Source organism: Neovison vison, chromosome 14 (assembly GCF_020171115.1).
Source record: "Neovison vison isolate M4711 chromosome 14, ASM_NN_V1, whole genome shotgun sequence".
NCBI classification, from domain to species: Eukaryota; Metazoa; Chordata; class Mammalia; order Carnivora; family Mustelidae; genus Neogale; species Neogale vison.
Window position 1 is genome coordinate 25,197,023 of NC_058104.1, and position 23,621 is coordinate 25,220,643.

General features: G+C 51.8%; 1 protein-coding gene across 3 annotated transcripts in view; it reads left to right on the forward strand.

Annotated features, from left to right (window-relative positions):
- The window catches only part of SNX29 (sorting nexin 29), a 480,282-nt gene that overhangs the window by 111,600 nt on the left and 345,061 nt on the right, over positions 1-23,621 (forward strand). For all 3 annotated transcript variants that reach the window (XM_044233549.1, XM_044233551.1, XM_044233552.1), the window contains 2 exons: positions 8,984-9,047; positions 11,344-11,472. In XM_044233549.1, coding sequence (XP_044089484.1) covers positions 8,984-9,047; positions 11,344-11,472 — 193 coding nt within the window. The remainder of the gene's footprint in view (positions 1-8,983; positions 9,048-11,343; positions 11,473-23,621) is intronic.

The following is a 23,621-nucleotide window of genomic DNA, read 5'->3' on the forward strand; positions in this document are numbered from 1 at the left end:
GCTCCTTCGGCGTCGTGGCAGGGTGGCCCATGTTCTCATGCCCCTGTGAGTGCTTTGGTAGAAGGTATGGTCTCCTCATGGGCACCTGGGCACCTACTGATGGCGCTGTGGGACCGGGAAGAGCAGGTAGGCCCTGCTTCCTAAGCTTTGCATTTATTGGGCACCGTCTAATTAACACCTGCATTTCACTCTTCACCTTAACACCAGGCCCTGGACTGGTTTCCGCTGTTTCTCACTGGGCCTTTCTCTGTAGAAACACTCCAGCCCGTAAGCAGGGCTGCCTGCCCAGTGGAGAGGAGCACAAGGTCCGTGTATGACTGTGGACCTGCTGCACCCCGCGGCCCTCCCCACTTTGGGAGCAGTTGTCTTCTGCCCCATCCGTCTCCACTGCCTGGAGCACCCTGCAGTCCTCCCTGCTTCGGGGGTGGTGGCCGTGTTCTGCCCCGTCCGTCTCCACTGCCTGCCGCACCCCGCGGTCCTCCCTGCTTCTGGAGCAACCGTCTTCTGCCCCATCTGTCTCCACCCACTGGTCCTCCCTACTTCGGGGGCAGTGGCCGTGTTCTGTCCCGTCCATCTCTACTGCCTGCTGCACCCCACGGTCCTCCCAGCTTCAGGGGTGGCCGTCTTCTGCCCCTTCTATCTCCATTGTCTCCTCTGGAGTCTGTTTTTGAACTGGATCTGTAGTGATTTCTTGTTTTTAAAATCTACTTGCCCTGAATTGGGATGGAAGTAGGAAAGGTAGGAATTGACCGCGCTGGGAGGTGAGGGCCTGGCTATCAGTCACACACATCTGAACCCCTCCTCTGTGAGATGCGGTGAGTGTGAACTGCTCTGCGGCCTTCCCGCGGGAAAGTGGTTTGGCAGTACTCCAAAAAGTACAGTAGAATCACCCTGTGACCCCACAGTTCCACCCCCCAGGTGTCTGCCCCAAAGATCTGGCAGTCAAGACCCTAACAAGTACGTGTGTGTGACCGCTCGTGCAGTGTTGCTGGCCGGGCGCCTGGGTAGCAGTGGCCCACGCGTCCCATCAGAGGATGACGGGTGAAGGCCGTGCGGCCGTGCGGAGGTATGAGGGCCGATACATGCTCCGGTGTGGGCAGACCTTGAAAACCTCCCAAGCGGAACTGAGGAGGACCAGAAGGTCACCTGTTGGAGGATAGGCCTTGGCGGCCTGGCCCGGAGAGAAAATGGCCTGGAGCCAGAGAGCAGTCTAGGGCCCAGCAGGGGGCGGGGGTGGGGAAACTGCTGCTGTGCCGGTTTTACTCCCCACGGGGAAGGGTCTCACAGCTAGAGCGAGGTCCTGGCTGTGCTACCAGGTGTGTGCTGGGCACAGCCGAAGAGGTCACTTTCACACTGGTTTCACATTCTGGGAGTTTCACCTCTGTACTTGATAAAGACCAGCCATGACTGGACCCACCCCACCTCCCTTCTCACCAGATACGTCCCTCTGTTCCGTGTCTTCTCCTGGAAGCAACCTTTAAAACCGTGTTTAGTTCTTAAGGCAGATACCTCTATAAGCTAAATGCTGTGCGGATGGCTTTTTCTTTTTAACTTTGGAGAAGAAATGCACAGACTGTTCTTTTGTTCCTGCCTTTGCCCTTACTGTTTTCTTAGGAGACCCTTCCCTCCCCACCCGCCGAGCCACTGCTCCCGTGACTGGCAGTGTGCGCTCTGGTGCTGTCCAGGTATGGCTGGGTGGTGGGGAACGTCAGGGACACTAGGACCCTTGTTGGTTCCCAAGTCCATCACTTTGAGGTTCCTAGGGAGTTTCCGGGGGTGGGGGGGGGTTCAGCCTCATCTGCCGCCTTCCAATTCCTTACTTCTGACCACCTCTGGGAGACCTTTTTTTTTTTTTTTAAACTTTATTTTTTTTATTTTAATGACTCTACGGACATGCCCTACTTAGGCGGTTTGCCCGCTAATGGCAGTCAGGGGCTCTAGCTTTGCAGTGGGGGGTCACAGAGTGGTGACCCGTAGCCATGGTGTGTTGGGCCTGCTTGGTGAGAGCCTTGTCAGCTGCATTTAAAGTCAGATGTACGTGAAAACGTGGTTGCTGGCTTCTCTTGACAAGTCAGAAATGGTGGTATCCTGGGATGGGGGCCTGGAGGCAGGGGCGGCTGCCTTGCTGGGCCGTGGCCTCCCTTCCTTCTGCTGGCCCCACACTGTGGTGTGTTGACAGACGTAGGGCCCCGTCTGTATTTGCTCTGGGGACGCTTGCCTTAAAGTTCGTATTGAAGTCACTGTAAATACACTGTGTGTGCGTAAGAATGTGTGTGTGCGTACACAAATGAGAGAGAACCCCCACATTTCACATGGAAAAGGTGACGAACATCTAGAACTTGATCATTGTTGTGTTTTTCTTCCCCTTGTGACTGTATTTTCTCATTTCTCATTGAGTTTCTCATGGGTTCCTCAAACCTTTTTCTTTTCTTGGGATGATGTAGAAACCCTGTTAAGGGTAGGGTGGGGTGGAGATTTTAATCAGATTCCTGACTTGTTTATTTTTTTTCCCCTAGTAGGCAGAGGTTGGGGGAGTGGAGGCCCTATGTGGGGGGCGTGGGTCTTGAGTGTGCTCCGTCCTGCCGGCCGGCTCGGCCTGGTGCTGCCAGTGCAGGCTGGGGACGCGCTTCCCAGGGAGGCTGGCCAGGGTTGGGCCTTGTCTGATTGGGTCCAGGCTCTGTGGCCTGTGGCAGGTGCCTTTTCTTGGGCCTTTGTTTCCCCATTCAGGGAATTGGTGTAAGAAGCCTTGGTTCTCAGGAGGTGGCGAGAATTCAAGGAGATTGCGGATAGAGGGTGCTCTGTTCTGGCTGGGCACACGGGAGATGCTGCAGGGTCCCTGCTGGCCCTCCGAGCCCTGGCAATACATCTGGGGGCATCCCCCCCGCCCCCGCCCCCAGTCTTAACAAATTGCAAAGTAGAAACCCTGGGTTGACAGGGGAGAGGGGGAGGCCGGAAACAGAACAAAAGGCGACAAGGGCCGGATGGATTATAGAAGTTACGGGGGAGCTCGATATAGTTTATCCTTTCTCCTGGAGATGAGCGGGAGTGGGTAGGCAGAAAAAGATATAAAAAGCAGTAAGTTAAGTTTGAAAAATGACGGTGTAGGTTAAGTATATAGCCGTAGAAGCACATTATTTATTTCTGTGCCTGTGCCCTCGTGAGCTCTCTTTAAATATAACTGAGTATGGGCCCCAGGGGAGCATTTATAAAGGCTCTTTGAGGTCTTTGGGAAGAGCTGCTATATAAAGGCAAATAATTATCATACAGATCTACGTATATGCGAGAGCGTGTGCGCGTCTGCACCCATACGTCCCGACAGACAGCGTTTAGTTAGCCTAGTGCTTGCGTTGGCTCCCTCTTAAAATTATCTTTAACTCCTTTGGCAAAATTAATCTAAAGATCATTCCCCCGCGACGCCCAGGGCCTTCAGTGGCTGAGCATGGGCAAGTGCTCCCCCTCCCGCCACGGTCCCTGCCCCCGTACTTGACATTGGGGCCTCTGACCCCCATCATCCTTGTGTGAAGGGTGTTCTCTGTACTGTGTGTCTGCCTCTGGGTTGGTCTGTTTGAAATCTGGGGTTTGCGAGGGTGGAGTCATGTGCCGGAGGGGGAGGGGGAGGGTCCGGTATTGGGTCCTGGTGGGATCGAGGTATCTGTGCCCTCCCTTCCGTTCCCAAGACCCAGTGGAAAAAACTGGGTTCGATCCTGAATCCCCATCCCTGGGGCAGAAAATTACAGCTGTGACTGCGGTGGTTAGTGTTTTCTGGGGAGGTCTTGAACTTACCAAACGCAGTTGATGTTTCTACCTGGTCCATCCCATACTCGGTTCCTGGAGATGGGCAGCCGTGGGAACCAACTGCTCCTGAATTCATCCCCCCTTTCACTCGTTCTTAAGGTCTTGGATGTACTGTGGACAGGGGCTGGCACCAGTTGGGGCCCCTGCTTCTGGCTGCCCCTCCCCTGCTCTGGGCTGTGTGGGGACTTTGCTGTTTTCAGGCTGGTATGGATAAGGTGTGATGAGGCTTTAGGGAAAGGCCAGTCTTGGTGGCTTGGTTGGCTGTGCGGAGCTGGGACAGTGGAGGTTTGGGACGCAAGGGCGGGTTAGCAGGGGCCCCTAGGGCCTGGAGTCAGGCGGGAGCTGGGGTGGCCCTTCCTCCATGCCCGTGTTATTCCTGTGGCTTTGTGGTCTCTACAAGTCTCTCTGAATGGTCTTGGCTACTACATTTGTGCACCTAGAGACCAAGTCAGCCAATGGTAAGTTTACCGAGACCGTAAGGATTCTTCTTAGAGTTTGCGTTTCTCTGTGGCTCTGCCCCGGCGTCAGGGGGCAGGGTTCCAGGGCTCGTGCTTGACACTTCAGACACCAGCGCCTTTGCAAAACTCCGCATTTTCTCTGCCCTAGGTTTGCCTGGACGGGTTTTACTGGCTCTTCTCTTTGGCAGACTTCTGTTCCTGTGTCTTTTTGCTCCTTTGTCCCAGGCCTGGCCAGCTGTCCTCAGCTCAGCTTTTAGCACATGGGTCTTGGTGGAGCAACATAGATTCGTTTGTTCTTGGCCAGATGCATTGCTCCTACCTACTTCCCCCGCCCCTTTATTTTTAGTCAGAAACTGGCCTATTCCAGACTTCTGGAGAATTCCCTCTGATGGGCTCATTTGAAGGTAAGCAGCCACCCAATGTCTCCGTGGCTGCAGCTGGAGGCCTCTGCGGGCAGAGTCCCGAGCAGGGGTAGGAGTACGACTGGGCAGGCCTCCTGGCTCTTTGGCCGCCCCTGCTGGTAGGGTGAGGGTCTCACAGAAGAGGTGATCCCTGGCCGCTATCCGAAGGAGGCTCTGAGTCCCTCAGGACAGCCTGTGCCAAGACCCAGAGGCATGAAAGAAGTGGAGTGGATCTGCCGCGTGGCAGACAAAGTAGGGAGGAGCGCGGGAGCCAGTCGGGATGCGAACCACACGAGGGGGCCGGTGATTTCGTGCTGGAGCATCAGGCATCTGTGGGGGGCAGGCAGTGGTTGAGCCCTGGGTGTAGACACAGCCGCCCCTGGGGAACCCCTGGAGGCAGAGGAAGAAGATCCAGGGCAAGTGGTTGAACAGGGACAGCTGGGGGTACCAGTGGCAAAGCCGAGGACATCCCTGGAGTGTCTGAGGCAGCAGCTGCTCCCCTGCGGGCTCACCTCTCTTGAAGCCTGGATGACAGTCTGCCTGCGGTCTGGCCAGTGAGCTCCACGGCTGGGCGTGAGTGTCCCATGGGTCCCCTACCTAACCCCAGACCCTTACCTCCAGCCCTGGACTAGAGGAGGCTGCTGGTGAGGGAGCGGAGGGCATAGTATCTGGATGTCTTCTTAAGACAGGCAAACCTTTTCTTTTCTTGTTAAAGATTTTATTTATTTATCTGACAGACAGAGATCACAAGTAGGCAGAGAGGCAGGCAGAGAGAAAGGGGGGAAGCAGGCTCCCTGCTGAGCAGAGAGCCCGATGCGGGGCTCGATCCCAGGACCCTGGGATCATGACCTGAGCTGAAGGCAGCGGCTTAACCCACTGAACCACCCAGGCACCCCTCAAACCTTTTCTGTAAAGGGCCAGACGGCAGATATTTCAGGCCATGCGATAGGACCCTCTTGTCATGCAGAAGCAGCCGTTGACCCTAGGAGAACGGGTGAGTGTGGCCGCATTCCAGGAACCACTGTCGTCCCTGCCCTGCCCTGCCCTGCGACGCCGAGGGCGTGAGCAGCAGTGTGGCCGCGGAGGGGTTGACCCAGGTCCCGGAAGGGGACTCGAGGGGTCTGGGATTTGATGAGGGAAACCTGTGTCTTTTTCCTGCTCTGTTGGATACCCCTGAACAGGGTCAAGTTTCCTGGATTAGTTTTTCGTTACATGGGCCCTCTATGGGCAGAAGTTGGAAAAACCAAAGCAAACACAATTTCGTTCATGTACTTGCTTTCACGTTAAGGCCTCTGTTGCAAGGTGGCATAAATGTTTGTTCCCATACTTCTAGTGTTTCAGGGCCGCGCTTCACCGTTAAATGATTCCATTGGATATTTATTCGGGTACATAACAGAAGCGGGGATGTACATCTTGTTTCTTGCTCCCCAAATGGTGACCTTCATGGATGAATTCACCCTTTCCACAGTGATTGGAAATGCTGCTCTTTATCCCAGATCAATTTCCTACGGTGAATATTTTTTTGCGTACTTGGCCGGATTTGCTTGTTGGGTCTCTGAAGCCAAGCAGGGAACCGGTTTTGAGGTGGACGGACCTCTGCCTTCCACCTGGGGCGAGGGAGACCCCGGCTCAGCCAGGCTCAGCAGAGGCCGCACTGCACAGAGGCCGCTCCGTTGTCCCTTGAAACGTGTGTTGTGGCCAGTGATAAAGAGGAAGAAGGTGACAGAGACGGAAACAGTAAGGAGACGGGCGGTGCCGGGGAGAGGAGAGAAAATGACAAGTTAGGGAGTTGCCTCCGCCGGCGCGTGTCACCGGAGCTCAGAGAAACAACATGTTTATGTGATCTGTGAAAACCAACCCTGGAGTTACCGCGGGCTGTGCTGCCCGAGAAAAGTCAGCCAGGTGAACGCGTGTGGAAATCAAGTCTGTCCCGAGCGTTTGCTCGTGGGTCGCTGCCAACTTGGGGCATTTCCTGTGTCCTTGTGACAGTGACTGTGCGGCGGCGGTGGTCCGGGGAAGGCCAGAGGGATCGTCTCACAGCCTCGTTTATCCTTCTGGTTCCTGGTGTTGCGGTGGTGAGCTCAGCGTTGGTCATCGCGCTGTCTTCTCATGGGTGGCCCCTGGGTAGTGTGGTCGGGTCCCTTCAGGGCGAGCCTGTGGCCCAGATCTCTCATTCCAGCGACTGTGGCTTTTGGCTGGAAGAACATTCATGTTTTCTGGGACTTTGTGGGGACTGCTGCCTCCTCCTACTTGTCCTTCCTCCGTGGAACACACAGATTCTAGCTGTCATGAGGGGCAGTCTCTGGGATCCCTTCGTGCTGTGTCCCTAGAGCCCAGCTGCTCTGTCTCTTCCAAGTGACACCTCAGCCTTTGGGTCTGATTTCCCACGTTGCCCATGGTGTTCTTGGTCGACACTTAAAGAAAGTTCTATTACCTAGTTTGCTGCTCTCGGGCTTAGACCCCTTTAAAAAAACTTTTATTTCCCAAGGTTGAGGTACACAGGAACTCTGTAAAATCTCCTCACTCCTGAAAATGTGCTTGACTGAACCAGTCCCTGCTTGTGTCGTCACTGCTACCTCGTCCCCCCCTTGCTGTTGAAGGAACTGCCGTAATTACAGTAACAGGCAACATGTTGAGTGTTGACTATGTGCTGAGCCTTTTCTAAGCACCTCGCTTCCATATTACAGATTGAATCCTCCAGACGCTTGTATGAACTAGTGACTATCGGGACCCCATTTTGTAGACAGGGAGCTGATGCTCAGACAGCTGGTTAACTTGCCCAGAGTTAACGAGCTGCAGAGTCAGAATTTGAACCCGGGTCCTAGGTTTTAAAATTCAGGACGCTGAACCACTTCTCTGCATTTGCTGCGGTGTGTCTGCCAGGCTGGGAACTCAGATTGCCTGCTGAATTCCTCTGCAAGGAATGTGGCATTAATACCCCTCTGGATTTTGGCAGAGGTGGAAGCCCGCTTGAGGTTACCCGGCAGGAAGTGGCTGTGCTGGGGCTTGAAGTTGGATCTGCCCAGCCCGAGAGCCTGTTGATGGCAGCTCTTTATGGATCCCTGCCTCCGTCCCTGGAGTGGAAGCTGCTGCCCCTCCCAGCTCCCCACTAAAGCGACTTCTCTCCGGCTCTTGGTCCTGCCAAAGGCCTTTTCCACCATTCTTGGCTTTAGGGCATGGGAGGTGACTTTAGACCCTATGGCCTTACCCCAGTGTGGGTTTCCGCTCTGTACTGGGCGTCCTCATCCTGTGGTCGTGAAAACTGACACAAGACTCGTCAGGTACTGATAGTTTGCACGTCGAAAGTGCTTGTTACAGGGCCGCTGTTACTCCTGTTGTTAGTTTCCATGGTTTTGTAGTTGGGTGTGAATAGTTTGCGTCACTCATTGTCTGTGAACCTGTACCAAGCACCAAGCACCCAATGTGCTGGACTTCCCGGGACCCAAGGTGCCTGACCTGTAGTGTACCTTTAAGGAGCTGTATGCTAATAGTAAGAGAAAGGTGGTTCATTATTGCACATTCTGCTGTTTGTGAGGGGTGGGGAAGTCACAGAGGGCTCCCTGGACAGTGTGCCTTTTCGGCTGGGCCTGAATGAAAGAGTGGCGTTTTACCAGACTGGACATTGGGTGTGAATATAAGAAAAGACAAGTTCTGGGGCGCCTGGGTGGCTCAGTGGGTTAAGCCGCTGCCTTCGGCTCAGGTCATCATCTCAGGGTCCTGGGATCGAGTCCCGCATCGGGCTCTCTGCTCAGCAGGGAGCCTGCTTCCTCCTCTCTCTCTGCCTGCCTCTCTGCCTACTTGTGATCTCTCGCTGTCAAATAAATAAATAAATTCTTAAAAAAAAAAAAAAAAAAGACAAGTTCTGACCATGAAATCCAACAATTTGTAGATAGGGTCAAAACAGTGCAGTTAAAACCATCTGGAGAGTCTGAGGACGGCCTCTGGTCAGAAGCTGCTGTCTCTGCAGTTGAGGTCAGGCATCGGGGCTGGTAATGCCGGGTGACCCCAGAGGGGGACATGACACACGTGTCACAGGGCTCATGCGTGTGGGTGGTGAGTGCTCCCTCCCGCAGAGGCTCGGCCGCGGAGTGTGCTGCCTAAGGAGAGCCCTCCACAGTCCTCCCTCTGCCCGGCCCTCCTGCTTCGTGTGGCTAGGGAGGGATGCGCTGCCCCCTTTGGGTCTTGGAGACGGCACAGGGATTAATTTTGACAGGGGAAGGGGAACTTGGCTAGACAGCCTGCCCTAAACAGCACATAAACGAGCTCGGTGAAGGGACAGTGAAACAGGCGGGATCTGCTGATGAATCTCGACTTTCTTTCTTCCCTCAGGTGAACTGCGACAAGCTATTGTGGCCATGATGAATAGGAAGGACGAGCTGGAAGAAGAGAACAGGTACTTGCTGATTTTTCAGGCTCGAGCAGGAGTCTCTTGGACTCACCAGCTCTGGGACAGTCTCACGGATGCAGGAAATTTTGCTTTGACAGGGTTGTGACCAGTGTTCTCTGCGCGTGTGGGATGTGCCACTTGAGGACTGGCAGGGACTGAAAACTCCCAGTTGTGGCTCTGCCTTACAACACAATAAGAATTTGGTAAAGCAGCACTCTCCAACATCTTTTTTTAAAAAGGGTCTTTGAGATATAATTCACACATTATGTAATTGAACTGTTTCAAGGGTACAGTTCAGTGTCAGCAGACATGCAGCCATCACCAGGGTCCTCTTCTAGAATGTTCTCACCACCTCACAAAGACCTCCCCCCCCAATACCTGTTAGCTAGCTTCCTCTGAGTGCTCCTCTCAGCGCCCACCCCCCGGGCCCCCAAGCAGTCTTCAGAGTAACATTTTTTTTTTTTTTAAAGATTTTATTTATTTATTTGACAGAGAGGGATCACAAGTAGGCAGAGAGGCAGGCTTCCTGCTGAGCAGACAGCCCAATGCGGGGCTCGATCCCAGGACCCTGAGATCATGACCTGAGCTGAAGGCAGAGGCTTTAACCCACTGAGCCACCCAGGCACCCTCGGAATAACCTTTTATTTGAGGGCCTATCTTCTTAGTTTCTTCTCAGATACTTAGTTTCCTCAAATCAGGGATACTTAGGGCAAGATGGTATTTCGCTTCCTTTTGGCTTCTTCAGAAGAAGCCCGGTTACAGACGGTTACAGACCGCGAGAAGGTGAAGGGCTTTATTGTGCTGGGTTCCCCGTTGAAGACAGTGGCAGCTCTCTGCCCCGCACTAGCTCTGCTGCTCCCATCTGGTTGCCTCCAACGGGAGCTTCTCGACTGACTAGGGCTGTTGGTGGAGGGATTTGCCTGCGGTTGTAGCTTCCGTGAGCCTGATCGTCCTGCCTCCCTGGGGGTTAGCGACGGGCGCACATGTGCCTGTGGGGATGTCGTCATGTTGCTTTCTTACTCTTTGACTCAGAGCTGGAATTAAGTGTCCATGGTGACCGGCAATCATGAGTGTCTTTTTAAACCTGATTTTGGGCCGTGCTTGACAAGCTTCTTCTTCGTCCTTAATGGAAACACATAAAGGCAAACAGCATGATTCCTAAAACAAACATAATTTTTTAAAAGAGAAATCTGAGACAGCACAATTTTCCAACTAATATAAACTTTGAATGAAGGGCTTGCAGACAACACAGGATTCATTTTCCTTGCTCCAGCTGGAGCTGTTCTCTTGGAAGAAGCCATGGGTTCCGTCTTACCTTGTGAAGAACAATAGTTCTGTCAATTCCTCCGAACCGATGGGGGAGATAATTGCACCACGTTTGTGTCCTGGGGTTCCAGGCCCCAAGAAGAGAGTTTTTCAAAGCTTGACAGGAATGTGGGCCTTCAAGTCAAGTGAGTGATTGGGGGTGGGGGTGGGGTGTCTGCCAAGTTCACAGTCACACTTCGGTCTCTCTCCTGATGTCACCTGGCATATGTGCACTAGATTTGGCATGTAGGTGCCCCAGAGTGAGTAAATGTTCTCTAGAAAGAGCCTTTTGAGGTCCAGAAGTAAACGGGAAGTCCGAACCATGTTTGGCACACACCTTGGTGGCAGCTTCCGGCTCTTTCTGGAAGAGCTGCCATCGTGTCTGCTTTTCAAGACCAAGTATGACCAGTGGATGTGTTTTGGAGGGTTAACTCCGAAACATGACACAGAGCAGGATCCCTGAGCGGCGAGATCCCTGTGGTGTGAGAGCAGATAAGGCTATAGAACGCTACGTGGGCTTGTGTCGCCTGGAGATGCTGTGACCGGAGGCCGGTGTGCTTGGTGGGTAGAAGTGGAAATGAGACGAGACCTCCGCCTCCGTCCACTGCTGCTGCTCACGGGACCCTGGCATCCCTGCCCTGGTTCTGTCTCTTCTTGTGTGGATGTGACAAAAAGGTCTCCTTTCACGCGCCGCTCCTTGCGGTGGGATACCTTGAAAGGGGCTTGCCTGGGGGTCTCTCCACTACTTGTTTGCCTGTGACTGACGCTGCTCATGGGCCATGGGGCGGGGAGGCACAGAGCCTGGGCCACCTCCTGGCTCTTACTCAGAGGCTATTGAGCAGACTTCGGAGTCTCTGGGTCCCTTCCCACGAGACAGACTGGAATGAGGGCTGTGCAGACCCTCATGGGAAACGAAGGGGTGCGGACGTAGATGAATCTGTGTCGTGGTGTGGCAGGCTCTGCTGACTGTGTCTGAACAGATGGTCCCTCTGCGCAGGTCTTTGCGGAACCTGCTGGACGGGGAGATGGAGCACTCGGCGGCGCTGCGGCAGGAGGTCGACACCTTGAAAAAGAAAGTGGCCGAGCAGGAGGAGCGGCACGTCCTGAAGGTCCAGGCGCTGGCAAGGTAGGAGGAGCAGGGGGCCCGACAAGGAGGTGTGGGGCGGGCCATGGCTTTGTGCTAACCCCAAGCACACCCTTCGCCTGCACTTAAAATTAAACAACAAAAGGCACTGGAAATCTATGCATTTGAAATGTTAACTTAATGGATAGTTATTGCATAATCTGTATGCATATGGTTCGAAATACAGTGGTGCAGTCCCCTGGAAGCAGGCAGTGCTAGCCATTCCCGAGCTGCTTCTTCGCCTCCCTCTGTCTTCCCTTCCTTTGACCCCGTGAACGACGGTCATCTGTCCCACACCCCCTCCCCGGGCAGTGTGGAGATGGTTCCCTACCGGGCTACGTGGGGCCCCTGTCTTTCTAATAGCTCGTGATTGGGATTGCTGGTCATTGTCACCAGAGGGGGTTCAGCGAGGGTGCCGGTAGCCAGGCGTCGGAGGTCCGTGAGGACGCACTAAGACAAGAATGTTGTTTGTAACGATGCCACCGTGCACAGCCTTTGCGTTCCTCACTTGGTTCTCCTAAATTCGTTGGAAAAATTCCTGGAGGTAGAACTGATGTGTCAAAGTGCAGTGGTTTCCTAAGGTGCATAAGTCAATCCTTCCTCTGCCCTTCCCGCCGCACCCCCCAACCTTAGAGGCCGAGCTACTGTGTGTCCCACGGCGGTGGATGGGAAGGCCTGCTTCTGCCCAGCCGTGCTTGCTGGGGTCCGGTCCCACTTCTGGGTCCCTGATAACCTCACAAATGGTTTTCATCTGCATCTTCCTAATGAAGAATACAGTTAAGCCTGTTCTTAGTAAAGAGCCATTTTATTTCCTTTCCTCTGATTGAGTTTATATCCTATTAAAGAAAACTCACAATCTCAAGTCCCATAAAAATGTGTGGCTTTTCCTGCGTTTCTTTACATGCAAACATTTTTATGGACTGCCCTTAAGATCTATAGCCTGTCATTTCTTAGTCTGCTTTTCTGAAGCACTAAGATCTCATCTTAGTGGCTTTTATGTGCCTGGATGTGGCATTTCATTGAGGTAGTGAACTGCATGAAAATCACTTCCATTTGTTGGACATTTGAGTTTGAGTTTTTTTTCTGTTTTAGGTAGGATAAGCAGTTTATTGGTGGCTCTTTAAAGCTACTTTAAAATAAGACCAGGAGGGGCACCTGGCTCAGTCGGTTAAGCGGCTGGCTCTTGATTTTGGCTCCGGTCGTGATAATCTGGGTTGAGATCCAGCCCCGTGTGGGGTTCTGCGCTCAGTGGGGAGTCTGCTTGAGATTCTGTCCTCCTGCCCCCTCCCTGCTCGCATGTGCTTTCTCTCTAGAAAAAAATAACAAAAACCAAACCACCCCAGGAGCTGGGGTCCTGTGGCTGTGCAGGGCAGTCCAGAGCTTGGGCGTTCACGCAGACTTACCGCCCAGGCCCTGTCCGGTGACACGTGTGGCACCAGTGGCATTGTTACTTATACGTAGTCGAACATGGTGCAAGGATCTCATATCTAGTTTCACTTGCAGCTTCTCTGCATTCCTCATACTTTGAAATGCCCTCTCGAGAACGTCAGAAAGTTGAATGACCGTGGTAAGTACGGTCCCTGGTGTTTTCCCCAGGGGACCACCATTCAGTTTGGCCATGCCAGGGTTCGGGCGTAGAATTGTGCGTGTTTACGATAAAGGCTGACGTCTGCCAAGACTGGTTCTGAGTCACAGACGGCAGCTCTCGGCCATTCGGGATTGTGTGAGGAGGCTGCTTAGCCTTGAGCCCCTGCTCCGTTGCTTGGGGATTGTGTTTCTGGGTCAGGGCCGAAGGTGAGCAGGTGCGCATTTCCTTGTTTATGAAATGGGGAGATGATCACCAGAAAGGACAAAATGAGAGCTGTGCTGGAGAGGACGGGAGGTTCTGGAGCGAAGCGGTTCAGTGCAGCTTCTGGTAAGTGTGTTTTAGTCTATGGTAATTCTGAGGGGAATTTTAGCCCGTGAATGGAATAGAAGAAAGCAGTCTCTGAGGCGGTTTTTAGCATCTGGAGTGTCCCCACTGGAACCACAGGTAGCTAAGAGTGGAAGGTGTGTGAAGGTTTGCGGTCTGCAGGTGTGAGGAACCTGCGTGAAGCGGCACGTACTTGAGCAGGAGAGAACAGGAAGGAAGCCGCCGGAGCCGCTGGATGTGTGTGGTTCTGAGACCGCCCAATTGCTGAGCCGTTCCAGAGAGTTCTTGTGCCCCTTGCCGGAACTTTGATCAGGAGGCTGCAGTCACTTGAAGGCTTGGTTGGGACTGGAGGGTCCACTCTTTTTTGTTTGTTTTTTTGATTTGTGTGTTTGAGAGAGAGCACATGTGTGCACCAGAGGGGCAGAGGCAGAAGGAGAGGACCCCCTGACTCCCCGCTCAGAGGAGGGCTCAGCTCCAGCACCCCAAGATCATGACCCAAGCCGAGGTCAGGAGTCGATGCTCTACTGATGGAGCTAGCCAGGTGCCCCTGGAGGGTCCACCTTCAAGTTCACTCGTGTGGGTCTTGGTTCCCTGCCACGTGGGCCTCTTGAGGGGGGCTGCGCACAGCACAGCAGCTGGTTTCCTGGAGCGTGAGTAAGCTAAGAGCAAGCACACACGCCACACGGAAGACGTGGTCTTTCACAGCCTGGTCTTGGGAATGAGACCCTGTCCGTTTCCCTGTTTCCTATTGTCACACAGATCAGTCCTGACTTAGGTAGGAGGGGGCGGCACAGGGATGTGCCTTCTGAGAGGCAGAGGTCTTTGGGGGTCAGTTGAGAGCCTGTCTCCCATGGCCACCATGATTCTCTTTCTCCCTGGGGTGGACACTATCCCAGTCCTGATGGGGGGGGTTCTTCCTGTTCTGTGGGATTTGGTGGGACGGAGTCTACCACCGCCTACCTGGGCTCCAGAGCACCAGAGTGACGCAGGCTTGGATCGTCAGCTGCTTCTATTGCTTGGTCACGGTGACCGGGTCACAGAAGGTGTGCAGCCACATTGACCGGCTAAGAGGCAGTAAGCTTTCTTGAGAGGACAGGGTGTAAGGCAGGCACTGTCGGGAGCAGTCTTTGCGGCCATGGGGGCAGATCCTGACCTCAAATGGCAACAACGCGGTGGAGAAATGGGTGGGGCAGGGGTGGGGGGAGAAACAGGCTGGTCAGAGTTTTGTGTACCTTGAGCTCCTGGATCCAGTCTTTTCTTGAGCTGTTGTTCCTCTGGACTTAGCAGTCACACGAACTAATAAATTCTCTTTGTTACTCGAGTCAGTTTGTGAATGGTCTTCACTGTTAAAATCTGAATCCTAACTAACCAGACTTCTTTGACAGTGTGAGAGGGGGTGGAGGGGATTGTGTTTCCTTGGCGCCCAAGTACAATTCCTCCCTCAGCCATCAGCTGCCGGGTCCATGAGGACGTGTGCAGCTGGTCATGGTACGGGGCCAGGGTAAAGAGTGTGTCCTGCTGAGAACACTCTCTGGGCCTCGGCTTCCTGTCTCCTGTTGGGACCAGCCTTAGTGTTACTACTGTTGGTCACATCGTCATCTCCTGTTGGGGAGCTTGGGTGTGCAAAGGAGAACAGAGTGGTTGTGTGATGGAACCAGATCTCTGACCCTCCCGAGCCTCTGGAGAATTTAGAAGGTCGTGGGTCTTTTCCGTATCTCCTGGGAGATGACAGAAAGCAGGCCATGGTGTGGTGTGTGCGGTGCGTGCTGCCTTGTAAGGGCTGTGTCTAACCCTTGGCTATGGAGGTGGCACAGTGACTGTCCTGGCTGGGCCACCTCGAAGTTTCTTACATCTTCCTTTCTTGGCCCGTGAACTGGTACATAATAATCTGAACTAATATTAATACGCTTTTTGCTGCAGAAATCAAACCAAATGAGCTTGGCTCAAGGGGGGAATTTGATGGTGGTGGGACCAGTCATTCTCCCCAGGTGTTGCTGGACCCGGGTTCTCCAGTGAGGTCATTGCTCTCTCTCCCCTGCTCTTGGCTCTGTGTGTGTCTCCTTGGGTAGGGCCTCTGCACGTAGCCTCAAATTGGTCTCTGGTAGTGGCAAGCCTTGTGCAGAACCAGAGAGGAGAGACTTTCTTCTTTGTCCATGTATATCCTCTTAGATCTTCACTGTGGCCAGGAGTGAGCAGAAGGCCGTGATGGGCTGCCTTGCCAGGTCTCCAGGGCAGGCAGTGGGCAGATAAATCTCATCTGTTACACTTCCTCATAGGTTTGTGGGGAAGGTGACAGGAGCTAATGCTTCTGAAGCCCTCAGCAGATCTCCGGGCTCATCGTAAATGCTCAGTGGATGTTCCCGGATTTTGTGTGAGCTGGTATATTGGCCGTAGGTGGCTAGGGCTGCTGAGGCCTGGCAGAGCTAGTGGGGCTGTCCCTTGTCCTAGTTTTCCCCTGTGAGCATCTGGGAGCCTTGGGCCACTGGCCTTCACTTGACCTTGAGCTCCTCCCAGTATTTTTTTTCCAGCCCTGTGTGCCTAGCAAGTGTCCCTTTGAGTTGTTGAGTAGTTACCTGCCGTGACCATGTCCTGTGTGTGAGACAGAATCCTACTGCTCAGTCTGTAGGGGAAGGCTCGCTAAGGCTCTTGGGCACCCACTCCCATCATTCTGTCTGGCCCCTCGGGAGACCTTCACTGGCTTTCCGGTCTCTGCCTTTTGTTGTTTTTCAATTAGAGAAATGCAGGAGGAGTATGCTTTTAGTGAAAAAGGACAGTAAATGTCTTCATTGATGATGGTTTTCATCCCAACAGTCCAATGGTCAGAGTGGAGAAGGTCAAACACAGTCTCTGGGTCCTCTTTTCTGTCTTGCCTTTGTTTGGATCTTAATGTCCAGTAATAATTTGACCTCCTTAGCAAGCACTGAATCTTGTAGACTTGCAGTTCCCAGGCTCTAGAAGAGTCTGTATTCTTTTTTTTAAAATAAAAATAATTGGGGGAAGAAATTTGGGTCACGTGCCCTTTATTGTACTGAAACAAAATGCATAGCTACGATAACCTACGTGTGGAAGTAATTCTTAAACGAGAGTAACGCTGTGATGGCTCCAAAGGAGAAAGAAAAGGAAATGAATCCATGGTAAAAAGTAGATTTTAAAATCTATTGGCTGGGTATGGCTTTGCTGGAAAACATGCAGTTAAGTGCTTGCCCCTACTCAGAATGCATGAGTTTGGATTAAAGGCACTAAGAAGATCACAAAACATTCTTTATAAGAACAGAAAACGGGAGAGCAGAGTATGGTAGGTTCTAGGGTAGAAACTAGTGTGTCGTGTGGATACTGAGCTAGATTGTCCGGTCAGACTATAAACAAATTTTGCACCTACGTGAAGGGCCCAGGATAATTGCAAGTACGACAGGATGTAGGTCAGTCCTGGGTGCGGGACCGCCTTGTCCCTCTGGATAGCCAGTGTCTCAGGCCCTGCTGGATAAATGCTGGTGACGGCCGTTAAGTGTCTCCACACTTTTGTGTGGCGCCAAACATGAGTCAGTGGGGAAGCTTTGGAAATGACGATATGCACACCTCTAGGAGACGGTGGTATCCCAGTGAAAATCCTTACCTTGGCCCTTACCCTGTGTTCTCATTTTCAACACAGTTTGCAGATACACCATCAGAATTGGGTGGGAGCCTTCTGGCCCATTTTGAGTTGGTTTAGTCTCTGATGGGCTTTGACTGAGAACTAGACCCTGAGCACAGTGAATTGCCTGTTGTGCCCCCACTGTGTGTCCTGGCCTACTCTGGTGCTTCTGGGCCTCACTTCCCCTTTGGACACGAAGCTTGCTTTCCGCAAGGTCGCTGGCTCTTGCTGTTGGCCGAGTCTTTTTAGCTGAATGAGCCGTGCTCTTCCTCATTCTTCATCCTGTCCTTGTCAGCCGCCGGCAGGTCCTTGAAGACTTACAGCAGAGCAGGCACAGACTGTTGAGTGAACGGGGTGCGACGAGGAGGAGTAGAAAACGTACGCGTCGGGGCAGGAGACAAGATGCTTGGGGGAGCCGGGTTCCTGAAGCTTAATGCTACTGAAATTGGATGAAGGGTCGTTTGTACTTGTGTGTTCATGTGTCGGGTCACTCCTCTGGCATCTGTTTTTTGTTAAGCATAGTCAGTCAGATGAACAAGACCGAGCTGACTTGAACCTGTAGGTGTGAAAATCGAGGGAGGTGGGATACACATAAGCAAAGATTTTAACCCTTGGCTGACGCTTGCTTATGCTCCAGTTAAGTTGGCAGGAAGTCAAGGGGAATGGTATGGGGCAAGCCTTGGATTGGGCCCAGCTTCTCAAGGTCAGGCATAGGGGAAGGTGAGTAAGAAACTCATTCTGAGGGTCCTGCCGGTGCTTCTGCCACTACTAGTTGGGGGATTCCTGGTGGGAATTGTACCCCTAATGCTTCTCACCTAGAAAACTGGGATAGTCGTCTCTCCCTTCTAGATGCTGTCGAAGAGATGATGCATGGAAAGCGCTAAGCACATTGAGCGCCCTGAGTGAGTACTGGGTAAAAGCCAGCCGTGGTTGTTCCGGGTTTCTTGCAAGTAAATTATTCCTCCATCCAAGCTTGCAAAGAGTCATTTTTTTGGAGTTAATCTAGCCTGCTGTTGCTCAGATGTAACTAACCTTCTAATAAAGAATTCTTTGGGTTGAAGAGCTGAATGCCTCACTTAGACTTGGCTATATACTACATTCACCAGGGGAGCTTTTAAAACTGTGTCCAAAACCCCCGATAAACCAACGTCCAGGCTGCCCCTGCAGACCAACTAGGTCAGCCTCTGGAAGTGAAACCCGACCTGGTGCAGTGATTCTCGTGCTCAGCCTAGCCTGACCATCTGGTGGTTCCCAGAAGCGCTCCTCCAACTTCATTGTCTCCCCCGGGTGCCCCTGGTGATCATGGTAGACTGCAGACTCGGTTTTGGCAGCGCTGGGCAGAGCCCATTAGCAGGTGCTTCTCAAAAGCTCCGGGTGACGCTGATGCCTTTGGTTCTTCCAGACCCTGCACGGGGAAGTTCTCTGAGACTACCTGGGCTTGGCCGCAGCTGATGGCACCTGTAATCTGTCTTTCACAGCCAAGTTAGGCGTTAGTTTTGTATGCTGGTTTGAAAAACAACATGCTGATCCACTAAGGATTAGCCGCGGTAACATCTGTGTTTGCTTTTGATGATATTTTTAAGGTTGATTTATTTGAGATAGCATGGGGGGGAGAACAGGGAGAGAGAAACTCGGGTGGACTCCACGCTGAGCGCGGAGCCTGATGCAGGACTGGGTCCTGTGATCCGGAGATCAGACTTGAGCCAAAGTCAAGAGTCAGGCACTTAGCTGATGGTTGTATCCAGGCGGCCTGATAAGCATTTTAAGACTTTATTTTAGATGGGGGTGGAGGGGCCGAGGGCAAGAGAGAGAGCGTGCCTTAGGCAGACTCCACACTGAGCACATAGCCTGACATGGGGCTCGATCTCCCAACCTTGAGATCAGGAGCTGAGCCGAAACCCAGTGTCGGTCGCCTATCCGACTGTGCCACCCAGCGCCCCTTTTGCTGATCTTTTTAAGCTGATGATCAGTACCAGGCAGGCTGGCTTTGGGTGGGTGTCGGAGGCTCTGTGTGTGTGGTATTAGCATGAACCCGTCATCCTGCAGCTTGACCGGCTCTCCTGACGTTGACTCGGACGCTCTCATGTGCAGATGGACGCACATGGGGCTCCAGGGCAGAATTCTGCCATGACTAGTCAGCTGGAGAGCTCCTGAGAAAGCTCCTGTTTCTGTGCTGTTAAAAAAACCAAAAAACCCCAAAAAACCACAAATACCTTTTTAAGGTGTAAACGCAACATAACCCAAAATGAGAAAGAGCATCCCAGATCTCCCAACCCTAGCATAACTATGATTTCCCCTCAGTCCATTTAAGGACAATTCTTTCATAGTTCTACCGCCTCAGTGTGCGCATGCGTTTTTTTTTTTTTTTTCCAATAACGTTTTCTTGTGTTGCTCTGTAGATTTCAAGTTACATTTAGAGATTCCCCTCCCCCGCCCCTTGGAATATGAAAATAATTTACAAATTACAATCCTTGAGTCTGAGAATAAGAGCAGTTTAAAGGAGGAAATCCCCTGGACACGACTACCATTAATGTGTTTTATTTCTTATTTATGAGGCATTTTATTCCAGTTCATTTTATGGATGTATTCATTTTACATAGTTCAGATCATTCTGAATCTGTAAGTTGGTCTGCTTTGAAAAGCAGTTAGCGTCCCGCCATGAACACTTCCTCGTGTTATTCCCTTCTGTGGCTAGCCCTTTCAAAGGCTGTGTGGAGTTCTGTGTTGGGTTACGTCCTTGCTTCTCATACCACTTCCTCAGCCATGCCTCTCCACTCTTCTCCCTCCTCATAGGAGTAGGATTTCTGTGAACATCTATTTTTTTGGGTAAACCTTTTTGTCTTTTTTGTTTTGAAGTCCTTCGTCTAGATTTCTAGAGGTGGAATTCCACTGTTAGAAGGGCTCTATAAAGGGATGTCTGGTGGCTCAGTGGGTTAAGCATCTGTCGTGGGCTCAGGTCATGATCCCAGGGACCTGGGATCGAGCCCTGAATCGGGCTCCCTGCTCCATCTGCTTTCTCTCTTGCTCTCTCTCAAATTAATAAAATCTTTAAAAAAAAAAAAAAAAACGATTGGGGCGCCTGGGTGGCTCAGTGGGTTAGGCCGCTGCCTTCGGCTCAGGTCATGATCCCAGGGTCCTGGGATCGAGTCCCGCATCAGGCTCGCTGCTGAGCGGAGAGCCTGCTTTCCTCTCTCCCTCTCTGCCTACTTGTGATCTCTGTCTGTCAAATAAATTAAAAAAAAAAAAATCTTAAAAAAAACCCACAAAAAAACAAACGATTTTATTTGACAGACAGAGATCACAAGTAGGTAGAGAGGCAGGCAGAGAGAGAGGAGGAAGCAGGCTTTCTGCTGAGCTAAGAGCCCAATGCGGGGCTCAATCCCAGGACCCGGGGATCATGACCTGAGCCAGAGGCAGAGGCTTAACCCACTGAGCCACCCAGGCACCCCTCAAATTAATAAAATTTAAAAAAGGGGGGGGGTGGAATCTGTAAAAGCTCTCTATCCATATTGCCAGAATTCTCTCCAGGGAAGAGGTGACATCTGATACGGTGGGTGGAGGACCTGCCTCTTTGTCCTTTGCAATGGCTGTGAAGGTCTCTACACTTGACTTGGTGGTTTCCACATGGGCTCATGTTTGGGCTGCTTCTAGTTCTCTGCGATTCTAGATGCTGGCTGAGAAGGTGTCCTTGTGCCTGTCACTTGTTTTCCCCTCTGTGAACGTCTGTCTTCTGTCTATACTGGCAGGGACAGGATCACAGGGCAAGGGATATGAATGTTTTCACAGCCGAAGTGAGGGGTTGCTGTGGCTGCAGGGTGAGCGGGAGGACTTGGGAATCGATTTTTTCACCCTTCATCACCACTCGGCTCCTGCTTTGGGGAGTGTGGAAGGTCAAGGTGTCCTTGGTATGGGTGATTCCCCGGCTGATTTTCCTTGAGGGAGGAGAGACACGGGGATCCTCGCTCCCGCAGACACAAAGGTGGAAAAGCCAAATGTGTTAACAACTGAATTTAAAGCTATGGCAGTACCTTCTGAGACACCAGGAGCAGTGGAGAGTCGCTAAGTTCCTTCACGCCCCTTTCAGAATTTCATGACCCATGCGAGTTTCCTAGATACCTATTCTGTATGAAAACCACGGACGGGGAACAGGGGAGCAGGAGCATCACGGCATCTGTTCGAGCAATCACATACTAGGGAGAAAGCCATGTGCTTGTTTATTTTCTCTAATGCTCCCAGAATCCAATCAAAGACTCAGGTTTTGTTGATGAACTAAAATTCTTAGGGGGAGTAAGCAGCAAGGTATATTTGCATGAACAGCTGCATCTCGAAGCACGTGCCCACATTGAGTGGTTACGCCTTAGAGCCATTAGTAGTCGGTGCCAGATGTTCCCCGCAAAATGTGCATGGATTTGGGTGGTTCATCAAGATGCGAAAAATCTGCAGCTGCCGGGGGAGTAGGGAGAAGGTTGCGTCTGAAACATTGCTGCAGCTCAGCCCGTCCCTTTTCCCATCAGAGCGCTGGAGCAGGAGATAAAAAGTTACCCAAACCAGGAAATACGAAAGAACTCTGATTTAAAGGTTAAGATAATTATCCACGGCAGGGGGCAAGGTCCCGCCCCCTCCCCCCTTACCATTCATTAATGCTCCATTTGCTGCTATATGCTAATGAGAAGTAGGTAGAGCAATCTGGAGAAGTGTATGAAAATAACAGAAGGGGTTTGAGGAAGACAGAAGAGCCAGCGAAAGGAGACTGATTGGAGGAGAGCGAGCACACTGTCCAAAGTGAGCGCTGGCATTGGTGCTACCAGAGAGAAGGGGTGGAAATGGACCCGTCGGACCTGGCTGGTCCTGGAAGCTGGAGCCCGTTGCTCTGCTGAACGCCCTTGCGTTTCCTCTTTGTCTTGGGAGAGGCAGAGCTTTGAACGTGGTTATTTGTAGGAAATTTTTCGAACCTCGCCTTTCCGGTACGGTTCACAAGGTGGCAATTTCCATGTCATTGAACATGAAGCCCGGGTCTTAAATAGAGCCAGCGTGCGAATGCCCTACAGGCAGTGACAGTGGCGGTGACATCACTGCCAAGCTCCTTCTGGTTATTTTGGAGCCCGGGAGGGGAGCAACAGGAAGCTCAGGGGAGGGGAGATATTCCTGGCAGCGGCAGAAATGCAGTTTAAAGAGAGACAACTGTCAAGTTGAGGGATTCTGGAAGTTGGCGAAGTTTATTTGCTTGCTGAGCGAATGAAAGTTTGCGAAGTTTGTTCTGGGTTCCGAACACACCGTACAGACACTCACCTGCCATCATGCGGCTCCTACAGCCAAACCACTGTCACAAAAACATTTTAAGCCGAAGATGTTTCTCCATTCCCCCCCCCTTAGTCAGGTAGCCAACTTATACATCATTAGTTTCAGATGTAGAGTTCAATAATTAATCAGTTGCCTATAAACCCAGTGCTGGTTGCATCATGTGCCCTCCTCAACGCCCACCACCCAGGTTACCCCATCTGCCACCCAGCTTCCCCCCAGCAGCCCTCAGTTTGTTTCCTGTAGTTAAAAGTCTCATGGTTTGTCTCCCTCTCTGATTTCTTCCCATCCCATTTTTTCCACCCTTCCCCTGTGATCCTTTGCGCTGTTTCTTACATCCCATGTGAGTGACACCATAGGATAAATGTCTTTCTCTGACTGATTTATTTTGCTCAGCTCAGTACCTTCCAGTTCCACCCATGTCGGTGTAAAAGGAAAGCTTTCATCCGTTCTAATGGCTGAGTAATATTCCGTTGTCCTTATACACATCTTTATTTTTTCATCTGTTGATGGACGTCTGGGCTCCATCCATAGTTTGGCTATTGTGGACATCGCTGCTCTGAATATTGAGGTGCAGGCGCCCCTCTCCATCACAACATTTCTGTCGTTGGGGTGAATCCCTACTAGCGCAGTGGCCGGGTCATGGGATAGCTCTGTTTTTAATATCTTGAGGCACCTCCATGCTGTTTTCCAGAGTGGCTGCGCCCGCTTGCATTCCCACCGACAGCGTAGGAGGGTTCCCCTTTCTCCACATCCTTGCCAGCATCTGTCATTTCTTGACGTGTTAATTTTAGCCATTCTGACTGGTGTGAGGTGGTATCTCACTGTGGTTTTGATTCGTATTTCCCTGATGCCGAGTGATGTGGAGCACTTTTTCATGTGTCTGTTGGCCATTTGTATGTCATCTTTGGAGAAAGGTCCGTTGATGTCTTCTGCCCATATTTTGATTGGATTATTTGTTCTTTGGGTATTGAGTTTGATAAGTTCTTTATTGATTTGGGATACCAGCCCTTTATCTGATATGTGATCTGCGAATGTCTCTCATTCCGTAGGTTGCCTTTCAGTTGTGTTGATTGTTTCCTTTGCTGTGCAAAAGCTTTTTATTTTCTTACTTGATTAAAACTCTCCACAGTGTAGGGATAGATGGAATATACCCCAGTATCCTAAAAGCCTTATGCAAAAAGCCCCCAGTGAGGATTATTCTCAAAGGTCAGGAATACAAGAGGGAGGTTCACTCTAAGCACTGCTGTTCAACATAGTTACTGGAAGTCCTAGCCTCAGCACTCAGACAACAAAAAGAAACAAAACGCA